Source organism: Phocoena phocoena, chromosome 7 (genome assembly GCF_963924675.1).
Source record: "Phocoena phocoena chromosome 7, mPhoPho1.1, whole genome shotgun sequence".
NCBI lineage: Eukaryota > Metazoa > Chordata > Mammalia > Artiodactyla > Phocoenidae > Phocoena > Phocoena phocoena.
In genome coordinates, this window is record NC_089225.1 from 58,093,118 (window position 1) to 58,117,262 (window position 24,145).

At 34.5% G+C, this 24,145-nt stretch overlaps 1 protein-coding gene across 2 annotated transcripts in view; it reads right to left on the bottom strand.

The window, feature by feature from the left end:
• The window catches only part of LNPK (lunapark, ER junction formation factor), an 83,443-nt gene that overhangs the window by 39,823 nt on the left and 19,475 nt on the right, over positions 1 to 24,145 (bottom strand). For both annotated transcript variants that reach the window (XM_065880484.1, XM_065880485.1), the window contains exons 5-8: positions 21,130 to 21,188; positions 14,671 to 14,711; positions 7,755 to 7,838; positions 7,621 to 7,672 (exon numbers count right to left, since the gene is read on the bottom strand). In XM_065880484.1, coding sequence (XP_065736556.1) covers positions 7,621 to 7,672; positions 7,755 to 7,838; positions 14,671 to 14,711; positions 21,130 to 21,188 — 236 coding nt within the window. The remainder of the gene's footprint in view (positions 1 to 7,620; positions 7,673 to 7,754; positions 7,839 to 14,670; positions 14,712 to 21,129; positions 21,189 to 24,145) is intronic.

Genomic DNA, 24,145 nt, shown 5'->3' on the forward strand with positions numbered 1-24,145 from the left:
GAAAAACCGTATGATCATCTCAATAGATGCAGAAAAAGCTTTTGACAAAATTCAACACCCATTTATGATAAAAACTCTCCAGAAAGTGGGCACAGAGGGAACTTACCTCAACATAATAAGGCCATATATGACAAACCCACAGCAAACACCATTCTTTTTTTTTTTTTGGTACGTGGGCCTCTCACTCTTGTGGTCTCTCCCATTGCAGAGCACAGGCTCCGGACGCGCAGGCTCAGCGGCCATGGCTCACGGGCCCAGCTGCTCTGCAGCACGTGGGATCTTCCTGGACTGGGGCACGAACCCGTGTCCCCTGCAACGGCAGGCGGACTCCCAACCACTGCACCACCAGGGAAGCCCCAAACATCATTCTTGATGGTGAAAAACTGAAAGCATTTGCTCTAAGATCAGGAACAAGACAAGAATGTCCACTCTCACCACTATTATTCAACATAGTTTTGGAAGTCCTAGCCATGGCAATCAGAGAAGAAAAATAAATAAAAGGAATACAAATTGGAAAAGAAGAAGTAACACTGTCACTCTTCGCAGATGACATGATACTATACCTAGAGAATCGTAAAGATGCCACCAGAAAACTACTAGAGCTAATCAATGAATTTGGTAAAGTTGCAGGATACAAAATTAATGCACAGAAATCTCTTGCATTTCTACACACTAATGATGAAAAATCTGAAAGGGAAATTAAGGAAACACTCCCGTTTACCACTGCACCAAAAAGAATAAAATACCTAGGAATAAACATACCTAGGGAGACAAAGACCTGTATGCAGAAAACTATGAGACACTGAAGAAAGATATTAAAGATGAAACAAACAGATGGAGAGACATACATGTTCTTGGATTGGAAGAATCAATACTGTGAAAATGACTATACTATCCAATGCAATCTACAGATTCAATGCAATCCCTCTCAAATTACCAATGGCATTTTTTACAGAACTAGAACAAAAAATCGTAAAATCTGTATGGAGAAACAAAAGACCCCAAATAGCCAAAGCAGTCTTGAGGGAAAAAAAACGGAGCTGGAGGAATCAGGCTTCCAGACTTCAGACTATACTACAAAGCTACAGTAATCAAGATAATATGGTATGGCACAAAAACAGAAATATAGACCAATGGAACAGGATAGAAAGCCCAGAGATAAACCCACACACATATGGTCACCTTATTTTTGATAAAGGAGGCAAGAATATACAATGGAGAAGACAGTCTCTTCAGTAAGTGGTGCTGGGAAAACTGGACAGCTACATGTAAAAGAATGAAATTAGAACAGTCCTTAACACCATATACAAAACTAAACTCAAAGTGGATTAGAGACCTAAATGTAAGACTGGACAGTATAAAACTGTTACAGGAAAACATAGGAAGAACACTCACTCTTTGACATAAATCACAGCAAGATCTTTTCTGATCCACCTCCTAGAGTAATGGAAATAAAAACAAAAATAAACAAATGGGACCTAATGAAACTTAAAAGTTTTTACACAGCAAAGGAAGCTACAAACACAATGAAAAGACAACCCTCAGAATGGGAGAAAATATTTGAAAACAAATCAATGGACAAAGGATTAATCTCCAAAATATATAAACAGCTCATGCAGCTCAATATTAAAAAGACAAACAACCCCATCAAAAAATGGGCAGAAGGGCTTCCTTGGTGGCACAGTGGTTGAGAGTCCGCCTGCCGATGCAGGGGACACAAGTTCGTGCTCTGGTCCAGGAAGATCTCACATGCCGTGGAGCGGCTAGGCCTGTGAGCCATGGTCGCTGAGCCTGCATGTCCAGAGCCTGTGCTCCGCAACAGGAGAGGCCACAAAAGTGAGAGGTCCGCGTACCACAAAAAAAAAAAAAAAAAAAAAAAAAAAAAATGGGCAGAAGACCTAAATAGACATTTCTCCAAAGAACACATACAGATGGCCAAGAAGCACATGAAAAGCTGCTCAACATCACTAATTATTAGAGAAATGCAAATCAAAACTACAATGATTTATCACCTCACACTAGTTAGAATGGGCATCATCAGGAAATCTACAAACAACAAATGCTGGAGAGGGTGTGGAGAAAAGGGAACGCTCTTGCACTGTTGGTGGGAATATAAATTGATACAGTCACTATGGAGAACAGTATGGAGATTCCTTAAAAAACTAAAAATAGAATTACCATATGACCCAGCAATCCCGCTACTGGGCGTATACCCAGAGAAAACCATAATTCAAAAAGACACACACACCCCAATGTTCATTGCAGCACTATTTATAATAACCAGGACATGGAAGCAACCTAAATGCCCATCGACAGATGAATGGATAAAGAAGATGTGGTACATATATACAATGGAATATTACTCAGCCATAAAAAGGAACGAAATTGAGTCATTTGTAGAGACGTGGATGGATCTAGAGACTGTCATACAGAGTGAAGTCAGTCAGAAAGAGAAAAACAAATATCGTATATTAATGCATATATGTGGAACCTAGAAAAATGGTACAGATGAATTGGTTTGCAGGGCAGAAATTGAGACACAGATGCATAGAACAAACATATGGACACCATGGGGGGAACGTGGCTGGAGGGTGGGGTGGTGGTGTGATGAACTGGGAGGTTGGGATTGACATGTATACACTGATGTGTATAAAATTGATAACTAATAAGAACCTGCTGTATAAAGAAACAAATAAAATAAAGTTCAAAAAAATAATAATAAATAAAAATAAAGAGATTAGGAGCAGTTGCTCTACTGACTTGCTCTATTAAAAAAAAAAAGAAAAAAGCATCCAAATTGGAAAGGAAGAAGTCACTGTCACTATTTGCAGATAACATGATATTGTATATACAAAACCCTAAAGACATCACCAGAAAACTTAGAACTCATTAATGAATTCAGGAAAGTTGAAGGATACAAAATTAATATACAGAAATCTGTTTCATTTCTATTCACTAATAACTAGCATAAAGGGGGAAAAAAGAGAAAACAATCCCATTTATAATTGCATCAACAAGAATAAAATAGCTAGGAATAAATTTAACCAAGAAGGTGAAAGACCTATACTCTGAAAACTATAAGACACTGATGAAAGAAATTGATAATGACACAAATAAATGGAAAGATATACCATGATCATGGGTTGAAAATTAATACTGTTAAAATGTCCATGCTATCCAAAGCAATCTACAAATTCAGTGCAATCCCTATCAAAATACCAACGGCATTTTTAACAGAACTAGAACAAATAATCCTAAAACTGGTAGGAACCACAAAAGACTCCAAATATCCAAAGAAGAACAAAGCCAGAGTTACTGTGCTCCCAGAGTTCAAACTATACTACAAAGCTATAGTAATCAGAATAGTATTGTACTAGCACAAAAACAGTCACATTGATCAATGGAACAGAACACAGCCCAGAAATAAGCCCATGCTTATAGTCAATTAATCTATGACAAAGGAGGCAAAAATATAAAGTGGAGAAAGATAGTCTCTTCAATAAATAGTGTTGGGAAAATTGGACAGCTACATGCAAAAGTATTAAATACCATATACAAAAATAAACTCAAAATGGGTTAAAGTCTTAAGTGCAAAACCTGAAACTATAAAACCCCTAGAAGAAAACATAGGCAATAAACACTTGACATTAGTCTTAGCAATGTCTTTTTGGATCTATCTCCTCAGGCAAAAGAAACAAAAGCAAGAATAAACAAATGGGACTAATCAAACTAAAAAGCTTTTGCACAGAGAAGGAAACCAACAACAAAACACAAAGGCAACCTACTGAGTGGGAAAAGATATTTGCAAATGATATATCGAATAAGGGGTTAATATCCAAAATATCCAAAGAACATACACAACTCAATATCAAAAAACCAAGCAATCTGATTAAACAATAGGCAGAGGACCTGAATAGACATTTTTCCAGAGAAGACATACAGACGACCAACAGACACATGAAAAGATGCTCAATATCACTAACTATCAGGGAAATGCAAAACAAAATCACAGTGAGATATCACCTCACACCTGTCAGAATGGCCATTACCAAAAAGACAACAAAAAGCAAGTGTTGGCAAGGAGAAAAAAGGAACCCTCATACATTGTTGGTGGGAATGTAAATTGGTACGGCCACGATGGAAAACAGTATGGAGCTGGCCCAAATAATAAAAATAGAACTACCAGAAGATCCAGCAATTCCACTCCTGGGTTTCTATCTGAAGAAAACAAAAATACTAATTTGAAAAGATATATGCACCCCTGTGTTCATTTCAGCATTATTTACAATAGCAAGTGTCCACCCATAGATAGGTAAAGAAGATGTGGTATGTATTCATGTATACAATGGAGTATTACTCAGCCATAAAACAGAATGAAATCTTGCCATATGCAACAACATAGATGGACCTAGGGGGTATTTTGCTAAGTGAAATAAGTCAGGCAAAGAAAGACAAAAACCAAATGATTTCACTTATATGTGGAATCCAAAAACCAAAACAAAACAAAACGGAAACAGACTCACAGATACAGAGAACAAACTGGTAGCTGCCAGAGGGGAGGGGAGTTGAGGAATGGATGAAATAGATGAAGGGGATTAAAAGGTACAAACTTCCAGTGACACAAAAAATAAGTTAAGGGGATATAATATAGTGTACAGCATGGGGAATACAGTCAATAATATTATAATAACTTTGTATGGTGACAAATGGTTACTATACTTATTGTGGAGATCATTTTGTAATACATGTAAATGTTGAATCACTATGTTGTACACCTGAAACCAATACTGTATGTCAACTATACTTCAATAATGTTTTTAAAAAATAAAGAAAAACAAGAGATAAAAAATTGGTGGGGGTGGGGTAGCCGTGAGAGGCTGGCAGTCAGGTTAGTATTATGTTCAGTAAATATTATACTTCTTTTAGAGCTAAACATAAGCAAATCAAAGAATACTATTCTCAAATTTTATAATCATTCTTAGTGCAATATATATCATTAACACGTAAATAATAAAAAATAAAAGAAAGCTATCTACTACACATGAATCCAAGTTCTGGTTCAGAAAACATGCAAGAGAGCTAGTAAAATAAGGACACCACAATTAGATTCAGTTTGGAGAGCCACATATGTACATACATACATCCTTTAGTATTTTTTTCCCTTTTCTTTTATTTAAGTTCAGAAATAGGTGAAAGAAACAAAAAGGAAAGAAAGGGGGAGGGAGAGAAGAAGGTGTTGGGAGAAAGGGAGTGAGGAAGGAAGGAAGGAAGGGAGGGAGGGACTGACGGACTAACAACGGTTCAAAGCAAAGAAATAAAGACAATTTAAAACTCACAGAAACACAGAACTTAAACATAAATAAAATGTATGACGAAGTTACCTATAATAACAAGATCAAATTAAACAAGGAACTAAATTATAATTCTCAAAAAGTAGAATAAAGTTGAGATACAGTTTAGAATTTTTTTAAATAGGGAAAAAAATTCCAAATAGCAATTAATATTACAGACCCAGAAAAGTTAGGAATACTAGAATAGTGTACCCCAGAAGAAATATTTTTAAAAAATAGGTTATAAGCTTCTTAAGGTCAAAAACCATATTACATTCATCTCTTTATTCCCCACGATGTCTACACATAAGAGTTATTTAATACATTCTTTGAAGTGAATGATTCATTTATATTATAGCTAAATGTTAATTCTCCCTAAAAGAATATACAAAAGCAGTGCTGCAGGAATCCAAAGTAGAGAGACCAGAAGTGGTTTTTCTATAGTTACAATATGACAGCAGAAGGAAAAAATTGGGGCTTCAAAAGTTTCTAAGGAAAGATAAGTTTAGATTCTTAAAGGAACTAATGTTGCCTAATATTAAAAAATGCTTAAGAATGTCAATAAAGGGCATCATACATCTGTTCTTTTTTAATAAGAGAGAACATATTTTTGTTAAAGTAACAGCTTTCTGCAAAATATCACATTTTAAAAATATATTCACTAAGGTTATTCAAGAAGCACTTTTGAAAAGTTACTACCAGTCATACAAGTAGAAAGTATAGTAACCTGGCCTTCAGGCCAAAAAAATTTTTATAATTACTAGTAAGAAGTATAAATTATAGAAAAATTTAAACTGATTATGAAAGTAGGTGTTACACTGCAAGTATCTATGACTAATTTTCTTTTTTTTGGAAGCACAGCGTGGCTTGTGGGATCTTAGTTCTCTGACCAGGGGTTGAACTCGCACCCCGTGCAGTTGGAAGGGCAGAGTCCTAATCACTGGACCTCCAGGGAATTCTCTACGACTAATTTATTTTAATCATATTTAAACTTTTACATAACTTTTGATAGACTTTTACATTTATCAAAAGAGCAGGCTAATATTTCTATAAACCAGAATCCTACTTATAAAAGATGGGAAACAGTGGGATTCTTCCCACATACCTCCGCCAATTAGAATACCTAAAACTATTATGGCTTATTTAGTACCCATGGTCTTTGTGGATATTTATAAAAGAACTGACTTCTTGAAGTTCTAAATGTCACCCTAACTTTATAAACCAGGCTCCAATTCTGATGATTTATAAGAGTAGAAGTTAAATTTTTGTAAGTATATTCCATATAGCAACAAAAGCCTTACAAACTACAGGCATACCTCGTTTTATTTGCTTCATTTTATTGTACTTTGGGAATACTGAGTTTTTTCACAAAATGAATTTTACAAATTGAAGGTTTATGGCAACCCTGCATTGTCAGATGATGGTTAGCACTTTTTAGCAATAAAGTATTTTTTAATTAAGGTATGTACATTTTTTAAGACATAATGCTATTACACACTTAATAGACTACAGTATAGTGTAAACATAACTTTAATACACACTGGGAAACCAAAAAGTGTGTGTAACTCACTTTATTGCGATATTCACTTTATTGGGGTGGTCTGGAACCAAACCTGCAATATCTGAGGTATGCCTGTTATTTTATTATACTCTAGAGAAGAGAACAAAAAAGGAAGCCAATGCAAACTCAAAAATATCTTTTCACATGCCAGTCTTGGGCATACTTTATGTAACCACTTAAAATAATAACATAATAGTAATGGTTTCACTAGTAATCTGGCAATATAACCTCAAAAAGAAAGAGTTAATGTTATTATATAGCAGTAATTCAATTTTTTTTCTCATTTCTAAATTACATTTTTTTTCTTTCTAACAGTGTTACTTTAGAAGGAACTCAAGTTTGACAAAAATCTTCATTAAATTCCTCAAAAAATAAATCATAAAAATGTAAGAATTTTCGTAATAGCAGATATTCCAGGAGACTCTTATTTAAAGGGGGGAAAAAACCTTACAAAATATTGGTGAAATCACTTAAATTTCAAAAGATTAAAACTAATTATATATTTAATCTCAAAAGATAATAACATCTTTACTCATCAACATATTTTTATAAAATCAAAATGAAATAAACTTATTGCCATCTATTTTAAGTCATATCCCAAATTACCAAATACAAATTAACATAAAAGCATCCTACATAAGTTTTTCACACCTCTATCACACTTTTGAACTCACTTGGATAAATATGGATCTTTCCAACAGCAGCAGGAGTTTCTACAAAGTTATTTACCTTGTCCAGGTCTTGCAGTTATAGTTGCTCCAGCAGATGGCGGCTCCAACTCCTGTCAAATACAATAATGTTATTACAGTGACCTACTACAATGTGCGATTTAAAATAAAATAGTAGTGCTATTACAGCCTTACCTTTGCTTTCTTTGAGTCTGGATCAAACCTTTCAAGAATTAATTTAGCTGTTTTATAAGTTTCTTTTTCCATGACTTCTTCAAGCTGCAAACAAAAATTTCCACAAGTTGTCACATTTTAAAACACACATACACTACTTACTTTTATAAGTCCTATTCAAAAAGTATTCAACTGCAAGGCTTAAAATAAACAGCACATAATATACCCAGATAGCATGAAAGACTTCCACATTCAAATAATTAAAATCCAGATTTTAAAATGGCTTCTAACCTCTAATATGTTACTTGTATTTAACAGCTTTACTGCAAGGAAATACCAAATATTGCTAATTGTTTACATATAATGAGGAGAATAATTACATGCACCAACTTCAATAATGGAATGTGCAAAAATCTATCAGCCATCATTATTGGAAGTTATTAGACATGACAAGCAAATGACAGGCAATTCCTCAGATTTATTTCCTCCTAGCACTTAATGCTATTAATTTAAAGAAGGTCGTTAGCCAAGAGCTTTACAAAATAAAATCTCTGTGCCAATTAACTGCTGTCAGCATCGATTTTAGATTATTTATTAGCAGAAGCAATTAGTTTGCTGCAAAATGCAGTGAAAACTCACTTAACTGGGAGAACAGCCATGCTCTCTCATGGAATTTGCTCAAATGACTTTAAAAGCTGAAGCTCCCCATTTTTTACTTAGATTCAAACAACTTTAGAGGGAAAAACTGAACATAATAAGAATTTAAGTAAAGATTTTACTGAGTTCTATGCTCACACTAGGGACTGTAATTAAAGCACTTCATTATTATAGAATTTTATTTACAATGCACTCAAGTCACTTTATGGCTTAATATGTGGGTTTAATTTAAAAAGTAATCACTAGTAAAAAAAAAAAAAAAGTAATCACTAGTAAAGTATCATTTTAGCAGTTACAGCCCAATATCAGAAAAAGTTTAACTTTAGTACCAGACAGTCATAGTTATGACAAATAGCTAATATATAGAATAAAAATGCTTTTGCAAAACTTGGAAGAGGACCTTTTCCTTCTCAGTGACCACTGAGAGCCACTTAGATTCATTAAATGTCATGTTTATTCCAAAGGACATTTATTTTAAAATGCAAAGCAGAGAACATTTACCAAATTAAAATACAATTTAAAATATGCTGCCACAATAGTTAATAGATTCCTCATTAAAATCTCAATATAACACTTAAGAAGTGCTTAGATGAATGATTTACTAACCTTGGTTTAGTGAAACTAAAATATTTTTCTAATTATTTCAAAATTATGATAAATTCTCAAACAAGCAAGTTTAAATTTCTGATGTAAAGAAAATGTTTGTAACATTACTACTTTAGGGTTGGGGAAAAACTTGGGATGGGGACAGAGAGAGGGCATGATAGAATCTATCCCCAAATCAACATAATCTACATGAAACAGCAAAGAACTGAATCCCTGATCTCTACAAATTAATTTTTGATGGTCCAGACCAGTGCTGTAAAAATAGAACTACATGTAATGATGGAAGTGGTTTATATCTGCACAATAGAGTAGCTACAATGCCATATATGATAAATGATCCCTTAAAATATTGCTTGTGCAACTGAGGAACCCAACTGTAGCTACTTTTATTCCACTTTAAATAATGTAAACTTTAGAAGCTACATGGGTCTAGTGGCTACTGACTTGTACAGCACAATTCTAGAGTAAGACTATTGGTAGGTTTAAAAAGAAGATTAGATACAACTGTGATCTTTAAAACAATACACAAAAGTCAAAACTGAAATGCCATTTTATTAAACGATTGCCATTCCTAGTACATCATTCAGCAAGTATTCATGTTTATGTCTATGTACATGTAAAGTATCTTAAATAAAAACATTTTAAAAAGCAAAAGATACAAATCCTTTTTCTTTTGCATGTACTTTGAAAAATTCTTTTTTCACGTAATAGCTTAATTAACACATATATTCCTACTACATTTTAAGTGAATAATTTGTTTTATAAATAGGGAGACATCTGATCAGTGGGAAGAATACAAACTTGAAACCATGACATCAGAAAAGATCTGGGTTCAAAGTACATCTCCATTGTTAATTAGCTGTAGAAAGACTGAGCAAGTCTGTTAGCCTCAGTTTCTCCTTTTGTAGAGCATAAACATTAACACTTTCTCGTAGCACTGTTATGCAATTTAAATAATGTAGGAGAGTCTATAACAGTACCTAACACAAAAATGCATAATCTTCAATGATACCTCAGTTATTCAGAGTGGATCTGAAACAAGCAGTGTTTTCAAATACCCACCGTATTAATATCAGGATTCAGGAATGAGAAATTGAATTCTCAGAATTCCCTAAATTACAAATTACTCTGTATTCTTTCTAATATTTTACATATTTCAAATAATAATGAATGATGTAACAAAGAGTGAATTATTTTTCTGTGATATGAGTATACTAAAAGTTTAAAAGTTTTTTATTTAAAAAAGAGAATAATAGGGACTTCCCTAGTGGTGCAGTGGTTAAGAACCCACCTGCCAATGCAGGGGACACGGGTTCGAGCCCTGGTCCGGGAAGATCCCACATGCCACAGAGCAACTAAGCCTGTGCGCCATAACTACTGAGTCTGTGTGCTGCAACAACTGAAGCCCGTGGGCCTAGAGCCCGTGCTCTGCAACAAGAGAAGCCACCGCAACGAGAAGCCCACGCACCACAAGAGTAGCCCCTGCTCGCCGCAACTAGAGAAAGCTAGCGTGCAGCAATGAACACCCAACACAGCCAAAATTTTAAAAATAAAATAAATAAATTAAAGAAATAAAAATAAATAATAAACACATGGTTGCTTATTTATTATGAATCAACATTATTTTGGCAAGATTATATATTTTGAGAACATATAAAAATTATTTCTACCTGATATAGAATTTCATCATAGAGAATACTAAAAGAAGGGAACACTAACACAAAATAAACATCAATTTTTTTAATTTTGAAAGATAATTATACGATATTTAAATTATAACTCTTGAAATAAAATTTTAAAACACACAAAGCATTAATTGCCCTATCCAATACTCTTGATCCTTGTTTCATAACAAATATTCCAGATGTAGAAAAATGTCTTGTGTTTTGTACTGACTTTGGTCAAATTATTAAAAGAATCTTCAATTCATAGCTTTAAGGTACATGTTGCATTATTTAAACCCATATTTTTAAAATGATGAAAATACTGTCTGCTTATCCTGATTTTGTTTTGCTGTTGAAATCAATATTTTTTTACTAATTCAGATTTTAAATCATTTTCTGACTTTATATAGGAGTATTCTACAATAACAGTAACATCTCTCTCAGCATTTCTTCTGTTAAAGTATTTACAAAGATCTGTAGCCTACAGTGAATATTCAAACACTGGAAAACACCAGCAGATATTACTGGGTAATATAAAAATGTAACATGAAACTTCTAGTGAGGTTAACAGCCCCACACAGAATCACATGCTAAAATTGCCAATTTAAGGATTTATTTTGCTTCCAAAATTTATTTCATGGAATATCACTCACAGGATTTTGTATACAGTATTCTATATATATAAACTTATTAACATTTATTTGTAAGAATAAGTCACCATTAATAAGAGACAGGGCCCATAAAACAGACTTATGGCCACAAAAGCAAGACTGACTAATTAGATTGTGCCACTTCTCCTCTATGTGCTCCTGTCCTGTTGCCTAAAATGTCCACATTAACCTACAGCTCAGCATGTCAGCATTTCTTGCTCTTGCTTTCAACTGACACTAGTGGATTCTTCTGAACCAGTAACATTTGTAGTGATTGTTAAGTTTTAATTCTCAGAGAATTATAATAATTCTTTCCCAGGTTCCCAATTTCTCAACCTATTTTCCTCAGGACTTGGAAAAATATAAATTGCCTGAGAAATGCCAGAAAGGAATTACCACATAGAAACACCTGTACTATTCTGAAAAAAGCACAGCATTTTCATGAAGCCACTTAAAGAGGTCATTTTGACTCGAGTTTTGATGGATTTTGATTTTGAACTGTTTTGATGGGATGCTCATGGATACAAAGCAATTATCTATTGAATAGTGACATGTTTTAAACTAAAAGTTAAAAAAAAAAAATGTGAGTGGCAAAATGTACATAACCAGACTTGGGAGGTTTTTTAGGTAACTAAAGATTAATTCCTAGCTTTATTTTAGTAAGTAAATACTTACATTAAGTTCTTAGATTTAAAACATTGTTTTAAAACATTTAAAACACTGTCACTCATTTTCCTTTCTAAGTAATTTAACTTTTTAATTAATTGATAATTCATGTTTATTGTTACAAATTACACTTTGACAAATTACAAATTACATTACAAATCTATCCAGATTAAAGAGAGGCATCCCTGAGGAAACTACCTTTAATAACAGCTCAAGTAGTAAATACAATTTACATTCATTTTTTTAGTGAAAGAGAAGGGTTAGGAGTTGGGTACTTTTAAACTATTGGCTATTCTTCCTGCCGACATTTTTAAAGCTATAAATGTAGAGTTAAACATCAAAGAACAAAATCAGTTTTGATTACATTTTGCTTTTGCTCAAAAGTAATGTCCCTTCTTTTTCCTCTCATTACCAGTACAATCATTAGCTAGCATTGTACTCCTTACAAATTCACCCTTAACACCTATTGTTCTAAACAAAGTATAACGCAAACAAAGCAGCTCTGTTAAGGGCTTGAGCAATAAAGGCAAGGGACTAGTTCCCAACAGCAACAGTATTGAAACCAGAAACAATCAAGTCAATGCAAATTGTGTTCCCTAATTAACAAAATGAGTTAAAGCAGCCAACTTATTTTTCTTTAATTATACATTGCAAGAGAAATGCCATACTGAAGTATTCTGTAATATTGATGTCTCATGAACCATTTAGATATACAAAACTATTGAACCTTGAACTGAGTTTCCCAACTGTCAGACCTAGATGGAGCAGCGTTTATGTTGTGATTCCATCAAGGGCTAGTAAAGAAGTAAATAGCTTGGTTTGTCCTGTCAAAGAATTTTCTAAGTCTGTTCTGTTACTCTACTGAGAGTTCTTCACCAATCCTATGTTCTCTAAGATTCTGTTTTCTATTCATGTGATGCCACTGACATTGAATCAGCTTCTCATCACTTAGAATTTTTTTATTTTCTCCTTTTTTTCTCTCTTTTTTCTTTTGTCTTCCTCCTTGTCTTATCTACTTTAATCAATATTTCTCCATTTTGGTACAACAAGTGAGGCTTGGCTACCAGCTCTTCTTTTTTTATCACATCAGCAAACCAAACCAATCATATCACAACTTCTATATTATTGAGAACCATCAGTATTTCCTCACTTTTAATTTCTGGCTGTTCCATAATGTGTAGAATGCCAGAAATATAATAAGATACAATGGAAACATTTCTACGTTTCAATTTAGGACCATCAAAACTATCAATGCATTTTTTTTTTTTTTTTTTTTTTTTTTTGCGGTACGCGGGCCTCTCACTGTTGTGGCCTCTCCCATTGCGGAACACAGGCTCCGGACGCGTAGGCCCAGTGGCCATGGCTCACAGGCCTAGCTGCTCCACAGCATGTGGGATCTTCCTGGACCGGGGCACGAACCCATGTCCCCTGCAACGGCAGGCAGACTCTCAACCACTGCGCCACCAGGGAAGCCCTCAATGCAATTTTGATAAATACCTCACAGAATACTGAAGAGGCATCAAATAAAAAAGATAAGGAATCCTTTCAGAATTAAGGTTTCTTTATTTTTCAGGTACTTAAATCCCTCATGACCGTGTCTTTTCTTACCAATTCACAGAACAATTTTTAACATTAATCTTAACCTTCATAATTTTTATTAGTTTCATCCATAATTGTTACTCATTATGTTAGACTAAAATACATTAAATTGATTTTGCATCTGATCAAATTTCATTAAGTTTCCATATAACATGATACTCCTATCAATTATCATTTTTATACTTCAAAAATAATTACATGAAAAAAGTATATGTAAATTCAAGCCAAACACCAAGTTCAACCCACTTATTAAAAACTATTACAGGGCTTCCCTGGTGGCGCAGTGGTTGGGAGTCCGTCTGCCGATGCTGGGGACACGGGTTCGTGCCCCGGTCCGGGAAGATCCCTCATGCCATGGAGCGGCTGGGCCCGTGAGCCATAGCCACTGAGCCTGCCCGTCTGGAGCCTGTGCTCCGCAACGGGAGAGGCCACAACAGTGAGAGGCCCACGTACCGCAAAAAAAAACCCAAAAAAACTATTACATATCAACCTCTAAACATCTAGAGTCCTTCCTCTCTCTTGATCCTCCTCTTTCCAACCCATCTGAAGGATGCATTTAACTGGCCCCACAACAGACACCCATGTGATCAGAACTACTGATAGAAAATGAAAGAAACCAAAGAAAAAATACTCTCTTTCTCTCTCCCCAGTTTTCTTTGGCCCTTTTTTTTTTTTTTGCATGTTAAATTTGTTTTTTACAACCAATCTTCTTGATTCCCTCTCTCCTCGCTTTATTAGTCAAGAAAATCTGAGAACTGACATATGATGTTTGGTGTTTTTTTGGCCCTAATAATAAATCTGGATACCCACTTTTTACCACTCTGCCTCATTTAGTCCTCCAAAATGATTCATTTACTTACTTCTCAGCTTCCAACTGACATAGACACTCAGACTCTCAAAAGTTCATCTAACTACTTTTTCCTGTCGATCATTATTAACTAGCAAAAATATTCATAACTTAGCTTCACCATTAAACTGTTATCTAAAAACATACTTGTTCCTTGGAGAGTCATTACTTACAACATATAAACATTAATTATTCAGTTCTGAATGTATTAGTTTTATATAAATTAACTTAAATAAAAGTTAACTTACTATTTTTTTCTTCTGGGATTTTAAATCATCCAATGCTTCATCTAGAAAACAAGATTTAAACCAAAACTAAATCAGATATTAAGATACAAGAAAAAAAATCATGTCAAATAATATACATTAAGCAACTGCAAGAAAACAGTCTCATTTTAGAATTTCTCACAGATGTGTACAGACAGAAGTCATCTCAATTTTTACCCATATATATTTTATATGTTTGCTTATATTAGATATTACAAGCTCAGGAGTGGAAAAATGGACTTTACATAGAATAAAACACGTTTCCAAATTTTAAAAGATACATATTTTTTAAATGTTTTCAGAAATATTACTTTTTATTATTTCTCCTTCAACATCCCACCCACATTAATTTACAAAATTAAAACCAATTATTTTTTTATACATTGGTAATAAAAATGTTCTCTTTATTTATGAATAAAGAAGTACATATTTTATTAAGTTATTTGATCTTCAAGATATTGAGCACTAATAAAGAAACCTTTGAAAATCTATAGTATTATATACCTGAAGAGGGACTTGGAAAGGAAGAGGATACTAATTACTTTTCAAAATTAAACTTTTCCAAGATTTGCCTGTTTAGTTAGGTTGCATTGTTAGAACATAAAGAATCATTTCAAATGATATAATTTATGAATGTCAATATCTGCTTTACACATTTATTTTAGATTTCTAGTTTTTCTCTAGAAATACTGAACTAGTATAAATAAGAATACTATTCCAGATGCAAAGAAGACTTATAACTTGATTTAAACATTTTACCAAATAGAATTCAAATAATTGTTCTTAATGTTTAATTAAATTTACAAATAAAATTATCTTTTCATTGAAGTTCTGGAATAGCAAACATCTGAATACCCAATTCAAAAGTACTATTTACGTAAAAATCCAAAGAAATACAAACTTATGAAAAGATGATTTTACTATATATTTTTTTCAAAGTGTTCTAGCAGACTTATTACTGAAAGGGGAAAAAAACTGCTGACCTCTTTGAAGAGAATAGTCATCTTTAGTTAGATAAGACCAAGCCAAATATCTAACCTTTAATGCAGAGATCAGCAAACTTTTTCTATAAAGGGCCAGATAGTAAATATTTTAGGCTTTATGGGCCAAAAGGCAAAATTAGGTGAGCACTTTTAAAGGAGTAAACAAATTTCCACAAAACTTTCATTGACATAATTCAAATATAATAATAATTGAGTTCAATTTTTTGTAACATAGGTCTACCAATAAAAAGAATGGAATCTGGAGGGGTAGGTGGGGGATAACATTTCACTTGAGATTCAAAGTTAGTGCCCCCCATCCTCAAAATTGATCACAAATGTCAATCTGTTAGTTTATCTGTAATGAGATTTCAGACATTTTATTTCTGAAAAATTTTTTTCACAGATAGGTGCTGCTAAATATTGAAATCAATCCACAATCACATGATTTTAATTGAGCATATTCATTGTGTGAAAGGCATTTATAAAATTCTTTAGATTCTTTTCTTGATATTTGCCTTTTATCATGTCATTGCAAATTAATCACTTCCAGTTAAAGGGATTTTGAAATACGGAAATTTCCTTTGTACTTGCATGAGGTCTGAAAAACACTGCTGGAATCGTAGTTTGAGCTCAGATAATGTATCTGCTGCAAATCGGGGTGGGAATGGAGATCTTGTTTCTTAACTTCTCATAGCACTTTTTAAAAAATTACCTTTCGTCATCAAAAGCAAATTGTTATTTGCTTTTCTAAATCACTTTATAGCAGTATAGGTTTCACATATAAAGACTGCCTTGTCTCGTACTCTTAGGCTGAATTCATTAAGAACCATTATCAAGTCTGCAGCAAAATCTAATTTCCAAAGCAGTTCATTCATAATGGTTGAAGGTGGTTCTTCTCATTCAGAAACATTTTAGTCTTGGCTCTGAGCTCAAAACATCACAATAAAAGTTTACTACTACTACTAATCCATCCAACTGCTTGTATTTCTGATAAAAGTCCACATAATTGATGACGATTAAGTCCATTGCTGTTGAATAACACAGTGGATAACCACAGAATTTAAACACCTTACAGTTTCATGAGCTTTGTAAATTAATCCACTAAGCCTCTTTCTGCTTCACACATATTTTTACCACCAACAGTTGTAAATACATCTCAGTAAATTCCACTTCAGGTTGTACTAAATTAGTGTTTTTTCAACTTCTTTTTTAAAAATATTCTCTCCCAGAGTGTTCTACACAGACTGTTGACAGAGGCTAATTCTTTAGTCATTTCAAGTTCAGTACTGACTTCTGAAATAAATTACAATTGAGCTGTATCAGTAACATCTGTCAACTCATCAAGAGTCAATGACAGGGCTTCCCTGGTGGCGCAGTGGTTGAGAGTCCGCCTGCCGATGCAGGGGACACGGGTTCGTGCCCCGGTCCAGGAGGATCCCACATGCCGTGGAGCGGCTAGGCCCGTGAGCCGTGGCCGCTGAGCCTGCGTGTCCGGAGCCTGTGCTTCGCAACGGGAGAGGCCACAGCAGTGAGAGGCCCGTGTACCGCAAAAAAACAAAAAAAAAACAAAAGTTCTAATTTTTCTAACATTGCTTTTCCGTGCATTGGGAGTATCATGGTGAGTACGTTGCATGATAGTCAATGTATATTTGTATTCTTTTAGTACATTTATAATGGCATTGCATAATAAGCACAATGCTTTGTGTTTTGATAATAAAATAGTCCACAATCCATTGTGCCTTAAAAGTGCAACATTCAGGGCTTCCCTGGTGGCACAGTGGTTGAGAGTCCGCCTGCCGATGCAGGGGACAGGGGTTCGTGCCCCGGTCCGGGAAGATCCCACATGCCGCGGAGCGGCTGGACCCGTGAGCCATGGCCGCTGAGCCTGCGCATCCGGAGCCTGTGCTCTGCAACGGGAGAGGCCACAACAGTGAGAGGCCTGCGTACCGTAAAAAAAAAAAAAAGTGCAACATTCAAAGTCCAATTTTCTCTTCTTGTTTTTACATAATGAGTGTACACTGGTAATAATAAATAGTCACAATACAGCAATATACATGGCACGTGAAATGCTGTCAAGTTATAACAGCGTCACTGTGATTTGTTGTGCATCCTACAATAGGCTGAAATGTTGAGAGCACCATACAGTCTGTCACAACTACTCAATTTTGCCATCATTGAATGAAAGTAGCTACAGATAACATATAAATGAATGGATGTGGCTGTGTTCCAATAAAACAGAAATTTGAACTTCATTCAAATTTAACATGTCACAAAATATTACTCTTTGAATTTTTTCAATAATTTAAAAATGTAAAAACCATTGTTAGTTAGCTCATGAGATGTACAAGGTGGTGGGCAGGACTTGGCTCACAGGCTGTAGTTTGCCAATCCTTACTTGAATCTATACTAGGTCCAACTTGTAAAACAAAGGAAATACAACTAACAGAACAAAAAGCAAGACATGATCAGTAGCTTCAGACTTAAAATATATATATATGTATATATATATATATATATATATATATACACACACACGTAAATATATATGGTACCTAACTTTATGCTAAAAAGAAGTGTAAAACTGCAAGACAATCTCTTATGAAGTCTATTTTATCTACATGCAATACCTATGCAAATGATTCGTACAAATTTTTTTAATGAAAGGATCTGTAAAATAAAAATTTAAAGCAAAAAAACTCCTTTATATAATAAGCATGTCCTAATGTGCCTACTTGCAAGTCAAAATATTCACACATTTTCCTTAGAGAAGTGTTTCCAAGGGCTCTTTTAAAATAAATTTTCTTATATCTTTCACTATTTTGTTGGTTCCATGAGGTCCAAGATCATATTTGTTTTAAACTTCTTCCTGTCTTCCCAGCATCCACTATATTACTAAATATCACCGGAAACAATGCCATAAGCTTAATTTCTCTAATCTGATTAAAAGTATCAATATTTTTTAAAACCACAGCAAACATCATACTTAATGGTAAAAATTAAAAGCTTTTGCACCAAAATCAGGTGCTAGACAAAGATACCTGCTATTCCCACTTCAACTCAATATTATACTGGGTCCTAACCCATTAAACAAGGCAAGTAAAATTTTAAAGGCAAGAAAAATAAAAAATAATAGGAATTGGAAAAGAAAAATCAGTACCATCAGCCCACATGTCTGTAACACTTTACAATTTTTATATGCTTTCACACATAATATTATCAGTTAAAACTCATAACAGTCTTGCCAAAACAAATATTTGTTTCTAGTTTATAAACTAGCAAACTGGGGTTCAGAGGACTTAACCTTATTTGTAGGACAAAAAGATGGCTAGTGTGGCTGGAGCAAAGGTAAAAAAAGGAGAGTGGAAAGAGATGAAGTTAGAGAAATAGACATAAGCCAGAAAGTTGGGGTTAAGGTCAGATTTTACTCTGGTTGCAATGGGAAGCCACTAGAAGAATTTAAGTAGGAGAGATACAAGATCTGATTTATACCTTAAAAATAGACTAGTTAGGAAACCACAGCAATAGTGCCAGCAACAGATGATGATGACCTGAATTAGAATTGCAGTAGTAGTAAAGAAAGTTATAAGTGGTCATTTTCAAGATAATTTTGGAGGTAAAAATGAGAGAACTTTGAAGGGGAGGGAGAAATGCATTGTAAATTAAAGGGAATATGGAGTCAGGATGGGATTTTTCCCCCAGATGATTGTATTGAGACAGGATTATATGCCAAATAGACAAGCCAATACAAATAGATAATGCAAAAGAGATGCAGGTAGGGATAACTATAAGAGCAAAGTTCATGAAATGGTCAGAGTATCTAGAATCCAGAGCATAAATGAAAGGCTTAGCCAGAGATGGGATCAAGGTCAGTCTTCCAAATTACCATGATGGATGACAGCATACTGAGTAACAGATGGGGCTAACTCTATGTTTTTGGTGGTAGAGATAGCGCTCACCTGTTTACATCTATTTTCTTCATGAAGTGAGACTATCAGGTCAGAGTGGCCAGGTAGATTTTGTGAAGTTTTGTTTATTTGTGGCTTCTGAATTTTTATTTGGTTGGTTGGTTTTATTTTGGTTTGGTTTGGTTTTGGTTTTGGGGTTTTGGTATGGTGGTGAGTATTAGTGATTTGAGGAGAAATACAGTGTCAAATAATACTCTCAAAGAGAAAAAAGTAAATTTACTAGGGAACTATAATAGGGTTTTGTAGCAGTGTTGAGTGTACATTTGGTATTTGCAATCATAGATTTAAAGTGAGTCTAGTCAGCATGTTGTATGATTTTCCTCTAACAAATCTAGTTTTCCTGATGCAGATATAGACTAAGCACATAAATGTCTTTAACCAGGATATGGTTTCTCCAGTCACAGATTAAGCATATAACTGTATTTAAACAAGGTATGGTTTGCCAGACAAGCAGAATGGGAAAGAGAGGCAAAGGAGTCAAGGGTGTCTAAAAGGGATGGTCATTGGTCTAGATCACAGAACCTTAACTGGGTCAAAGATAAGTTATACATGAGGAGGGCAGTTTGAAAGTCATGTATCTGTGTGAACCTTGCTTGGATCCTGAGTCAAACAAACAAAATATTTTTTAAAGCAAATGACATTTGTAAGATAACTGGAAATCTATTATTTTTATATTTAATATTTTATAATTTTAAGAATTCTTTTTTAAGTATAATAATGTACATTGTTTACACATTTTTAAAGTACATTATGGATAGATATATCTGGGATATACTTCAAAATAACAGAGATGGAGAAGTGGGTGGGGGTAAAAATGAAATAAGATTGACCAGGAGTTGATGATTGTTTAGGTTGTGTGATAGGTAATATGAGTGTTCATTATACTATTCAGTCTACTTTTGTATATGCTTGAAATATTCTATAATGAAAAGTTAAAACAAGAAAAAAAGTCACATGTAAAGTTCATTTAAAATGAAATTTGCATATCTTGGGTTAATTAGAACTCATAGTTTTAAGACCTGAATGTCTTTAAAATCTGCACATACACAGAATACAGGAAAATTGTCATAATTTACATACATATTGTATTTACATACAATAAAAGCAAAAGCCTAGGGGCTGTGAGCCTGAAGAGAATGATGCAATTAATAGAATAAATCAAAAGATGTTTAACTATATTTTACTCCATAATAACATGTTTTCTATAAAGATAATTTAATAAATATAATTTCTCTTCATTTAAAGAAATGAATTGTTTTGTGTATTGTGTAAAAAAAAAATTCTAAATGGACAAGACAGAAATAACACAACAGAAAAACAGAACCAGTTTGATCATTCATAACCTTTCTTATACTTTACAGTAAACAGCTCTTCAATATTTACCACGTTGTCATTTCAATATACCATTTCACAACCTGTTATTCAATTACAAACTAATGTACCATAAGATAGGTTTTTTAATGTATTTATAAAAACTTCAAAATTAAACTTACTATTTCTTTCTGTTCTCTTGGAAAAGAAGAAAATAAGCACCGTTCTTATGCTCCAGATGCTATAGAACAAGCAAAATTCAAAAACAAAAACCATCATTAGGATACATGAATTAGAAGCCACATAAAATGAAAACAAACACACATTTCCAATTAGAGTTAGGGACATTGTATCCCTTTGTATTTTGAAAATCAAAAAGCACTCCTTTCTTTCAGAATCCACCAGAAGTTTACCTGTGCTTTCAAAGGAGTTCTCAGTCTAAAATCCATGGACCTCCTGAGAGTCCCTCCAAATTGTGAAATTGCCTTTGTGTGCATAAGTGCATTTCTCTGGAGAGACCATTACCCTCATCATTCTCAAAGGAGTCTATGAATCCTCCAAAAGATTAAGAACAAATTAAAAAAATTCCTTCTTACTAGGTAAGCATCAACTCTAAAACTTTATCTATTCCCATACGTTAGGGAAAAACATGTTTTACAAATCCAAACCATTATACAAATGTAAGATGCTCCTCCTTCCCTGGTTTTTTGTGTTTTTTTTTGCGGTACGTGGGCCTCTCACTGTTGTGGCCTCTCCCGTTGCGAAGCACAGGCTCCGGACACGCAGGCTCAGCGGCCATGGCTCACAGGCCCAGCCGCTCCGCAGCATGTGGGATCTTCCCGGACCAGGGCACGAACCCGTGTCCCCTGCATCGGAAGGCGGACTCTCAACCACTGCGCCACCAGGGAAGCCCTTTCCCTGTTATTTAATATTAGAGGGATCTTCTCTACTAAATAGGATAAGCTATCTGGAGAAAAAATAAAATCTTACCATCAAGTAAATAACTGATAAGTAAATTTAGCTAAACATCGCCTTTCAAAGATTTTATGAAGGTAATTCTTTAGGCCTTGCATTAGTAAGTCGTCAAATGATACTAAAAGAATTAAAAGAAAATCAAAGAATGATCCTAATCACAAACTTGTCCAGGTCATCTCTTAAATTCAATGTAAATAAAACAAAAATCCCTTCTCCATAGAGCATGGCCGAATAAGTATACAAACATTATCCATCATTTTATAAAAGAAATACATTGTATCTAAATGCAAATTCAGATAATAGGTATGAAAATTAGTTCTCCACTCTGAAATATATCATTGCTATTCTTAGGAATTAGCCTGCAAGGTCATCACCAGTGAACCCTGTCTCCTGGTATTCATAACTTTATGTAGTTCTCTCTCAACAGTGTTGGTCTGTGTGACCAACAGCATGTCACTTCAAGATTAGGTTATAAAAATATGCAGTTTCCATTTCAGGCCTCTTCTTCCACTTGCTTTCCTTCTCTCTCTTGGATTATTCGCTCTGAGAGAAGCTGCTATGACATGAGGACATTCAGGGAACTCCACAGAAAAGCCCATTTGGTGAGGAACCGAGGTCTCTGGCAAACAGCCAGTGAGGAGCTGATGCCTGCCAACAACTGCATGTGTGAGCTTAGAAGTAAATTCTCCAGCCTTAGGTAAGCCTTGAGATGACTATAGGCCCAGCCAATAGCTTAACTGCAATTTATATATGAAAAAAGACCCTGGGCCAGAACCATCAGCTAAGCTGCTCCCATATTCTGTCCCTGAAGAACTGTGAGAGAGAATAAACATTTGTTGTTTTAAGCTACTAAGCTCTGGGGCAACTTGTTACATAGCAATAGATAACTTGTACATGTTTTGGGGGTTGTTTGTTTATTTATTTATTTTTGGCTGCGTTGGGTCTTGGTTGCTGCACGCGGGCTTTCTCTAGTTGCGGTGAGCAGGGGTTACTCTTTGTTGTGGTGCGCAGGCTTCTCATTGCAGTGGCTCCTCTTGCTGTGGAGGACAGGCTCTAGGCACACGGGCTTCAGTAGTTGTGGTGCATGGGCTCAGTAGTTGTGGCTCATGGGTTCTAGAGTGCAGGCTCAGTAGTTGTGGCGCACAGGCTTAGTTGCTCCTTGGCATGTGGGATCTTCCTGGACCAGGGCTCCAACCCATGTCCCCTGCATTGGCAGGCGGGTTCTTAACCATTGTGCCACCAGTGAAGCCCCTACATGTTTTTACATGGTGATGATTTATTTTTATGATATGAAAATACCAAAATAACCAGTACCAGATTCCTACATGGTACTTGGACAACTACCTAAGCACTAAAAAGAAGACACTGGTCATTGTCCTTACCAAGGGAAGGGAGATGAGAAAAGAGGTTAAACATACAGCTCACAACCCTAAATGATCCTACAACAGTAGAAAAGTCCCATAATATTTCCCCATTGCAAACCCCCTGAAACAGTGGCAAGCTGAGAGATGATTTAGGAAAAAAAGTATAGGGAAAGAAAACTGAGAACACAAGAGAAGGAGTTGCAGAGATAATGACTAAAATTCTGAAGAAAATCAGTAAATTTTCTTAAATGGTATATTTTTTTAAAGCATATATAATTTTCGAAGTGTAAAAAGTACAAGAATGGAAATATACTCCCTTACTTCACAATAAAACTCACTAACTTCCCTTTGTGGACAACAAATTCTTCTTTTGGTTTTTATCAGAACTACTGGTGGAGAAAATGAGCTATCAAATAATACACATTTCTAAGTGTCAAGCCTTCAAGACTTGAAAAGGTAGAATATAATAGAGTTAGTTATTCCTTAAGGCTAAATTAAATGAAATTCTTTTACATAATTCTTTAAAATAAAATTTAGGAAAAGAATTAAAGTACTTCAGGAATATGTGTTCTACTTATCCCAACAAAGATGTTGCTCTCCCAATAATTAAATATAATTTATGAAAATACAGCAACATGTTTTGTGAAGATATTAAAGATATTACTGTTGACTCCTACTTTGAGAATACTGGCATAATCTCCATTTCCCCCTTCTCTTCATAGAAATCATCCAAACAGCAAGGAGACAAAAACAAAAACACAAATTCCTTTTCTGATAAAATTAAGATAAGCTAAAACTCAACCCTCAAAATATCTGGAAGTGTTCTCCAAAACAATGGAGATCATGCAAGGGCTCGAAA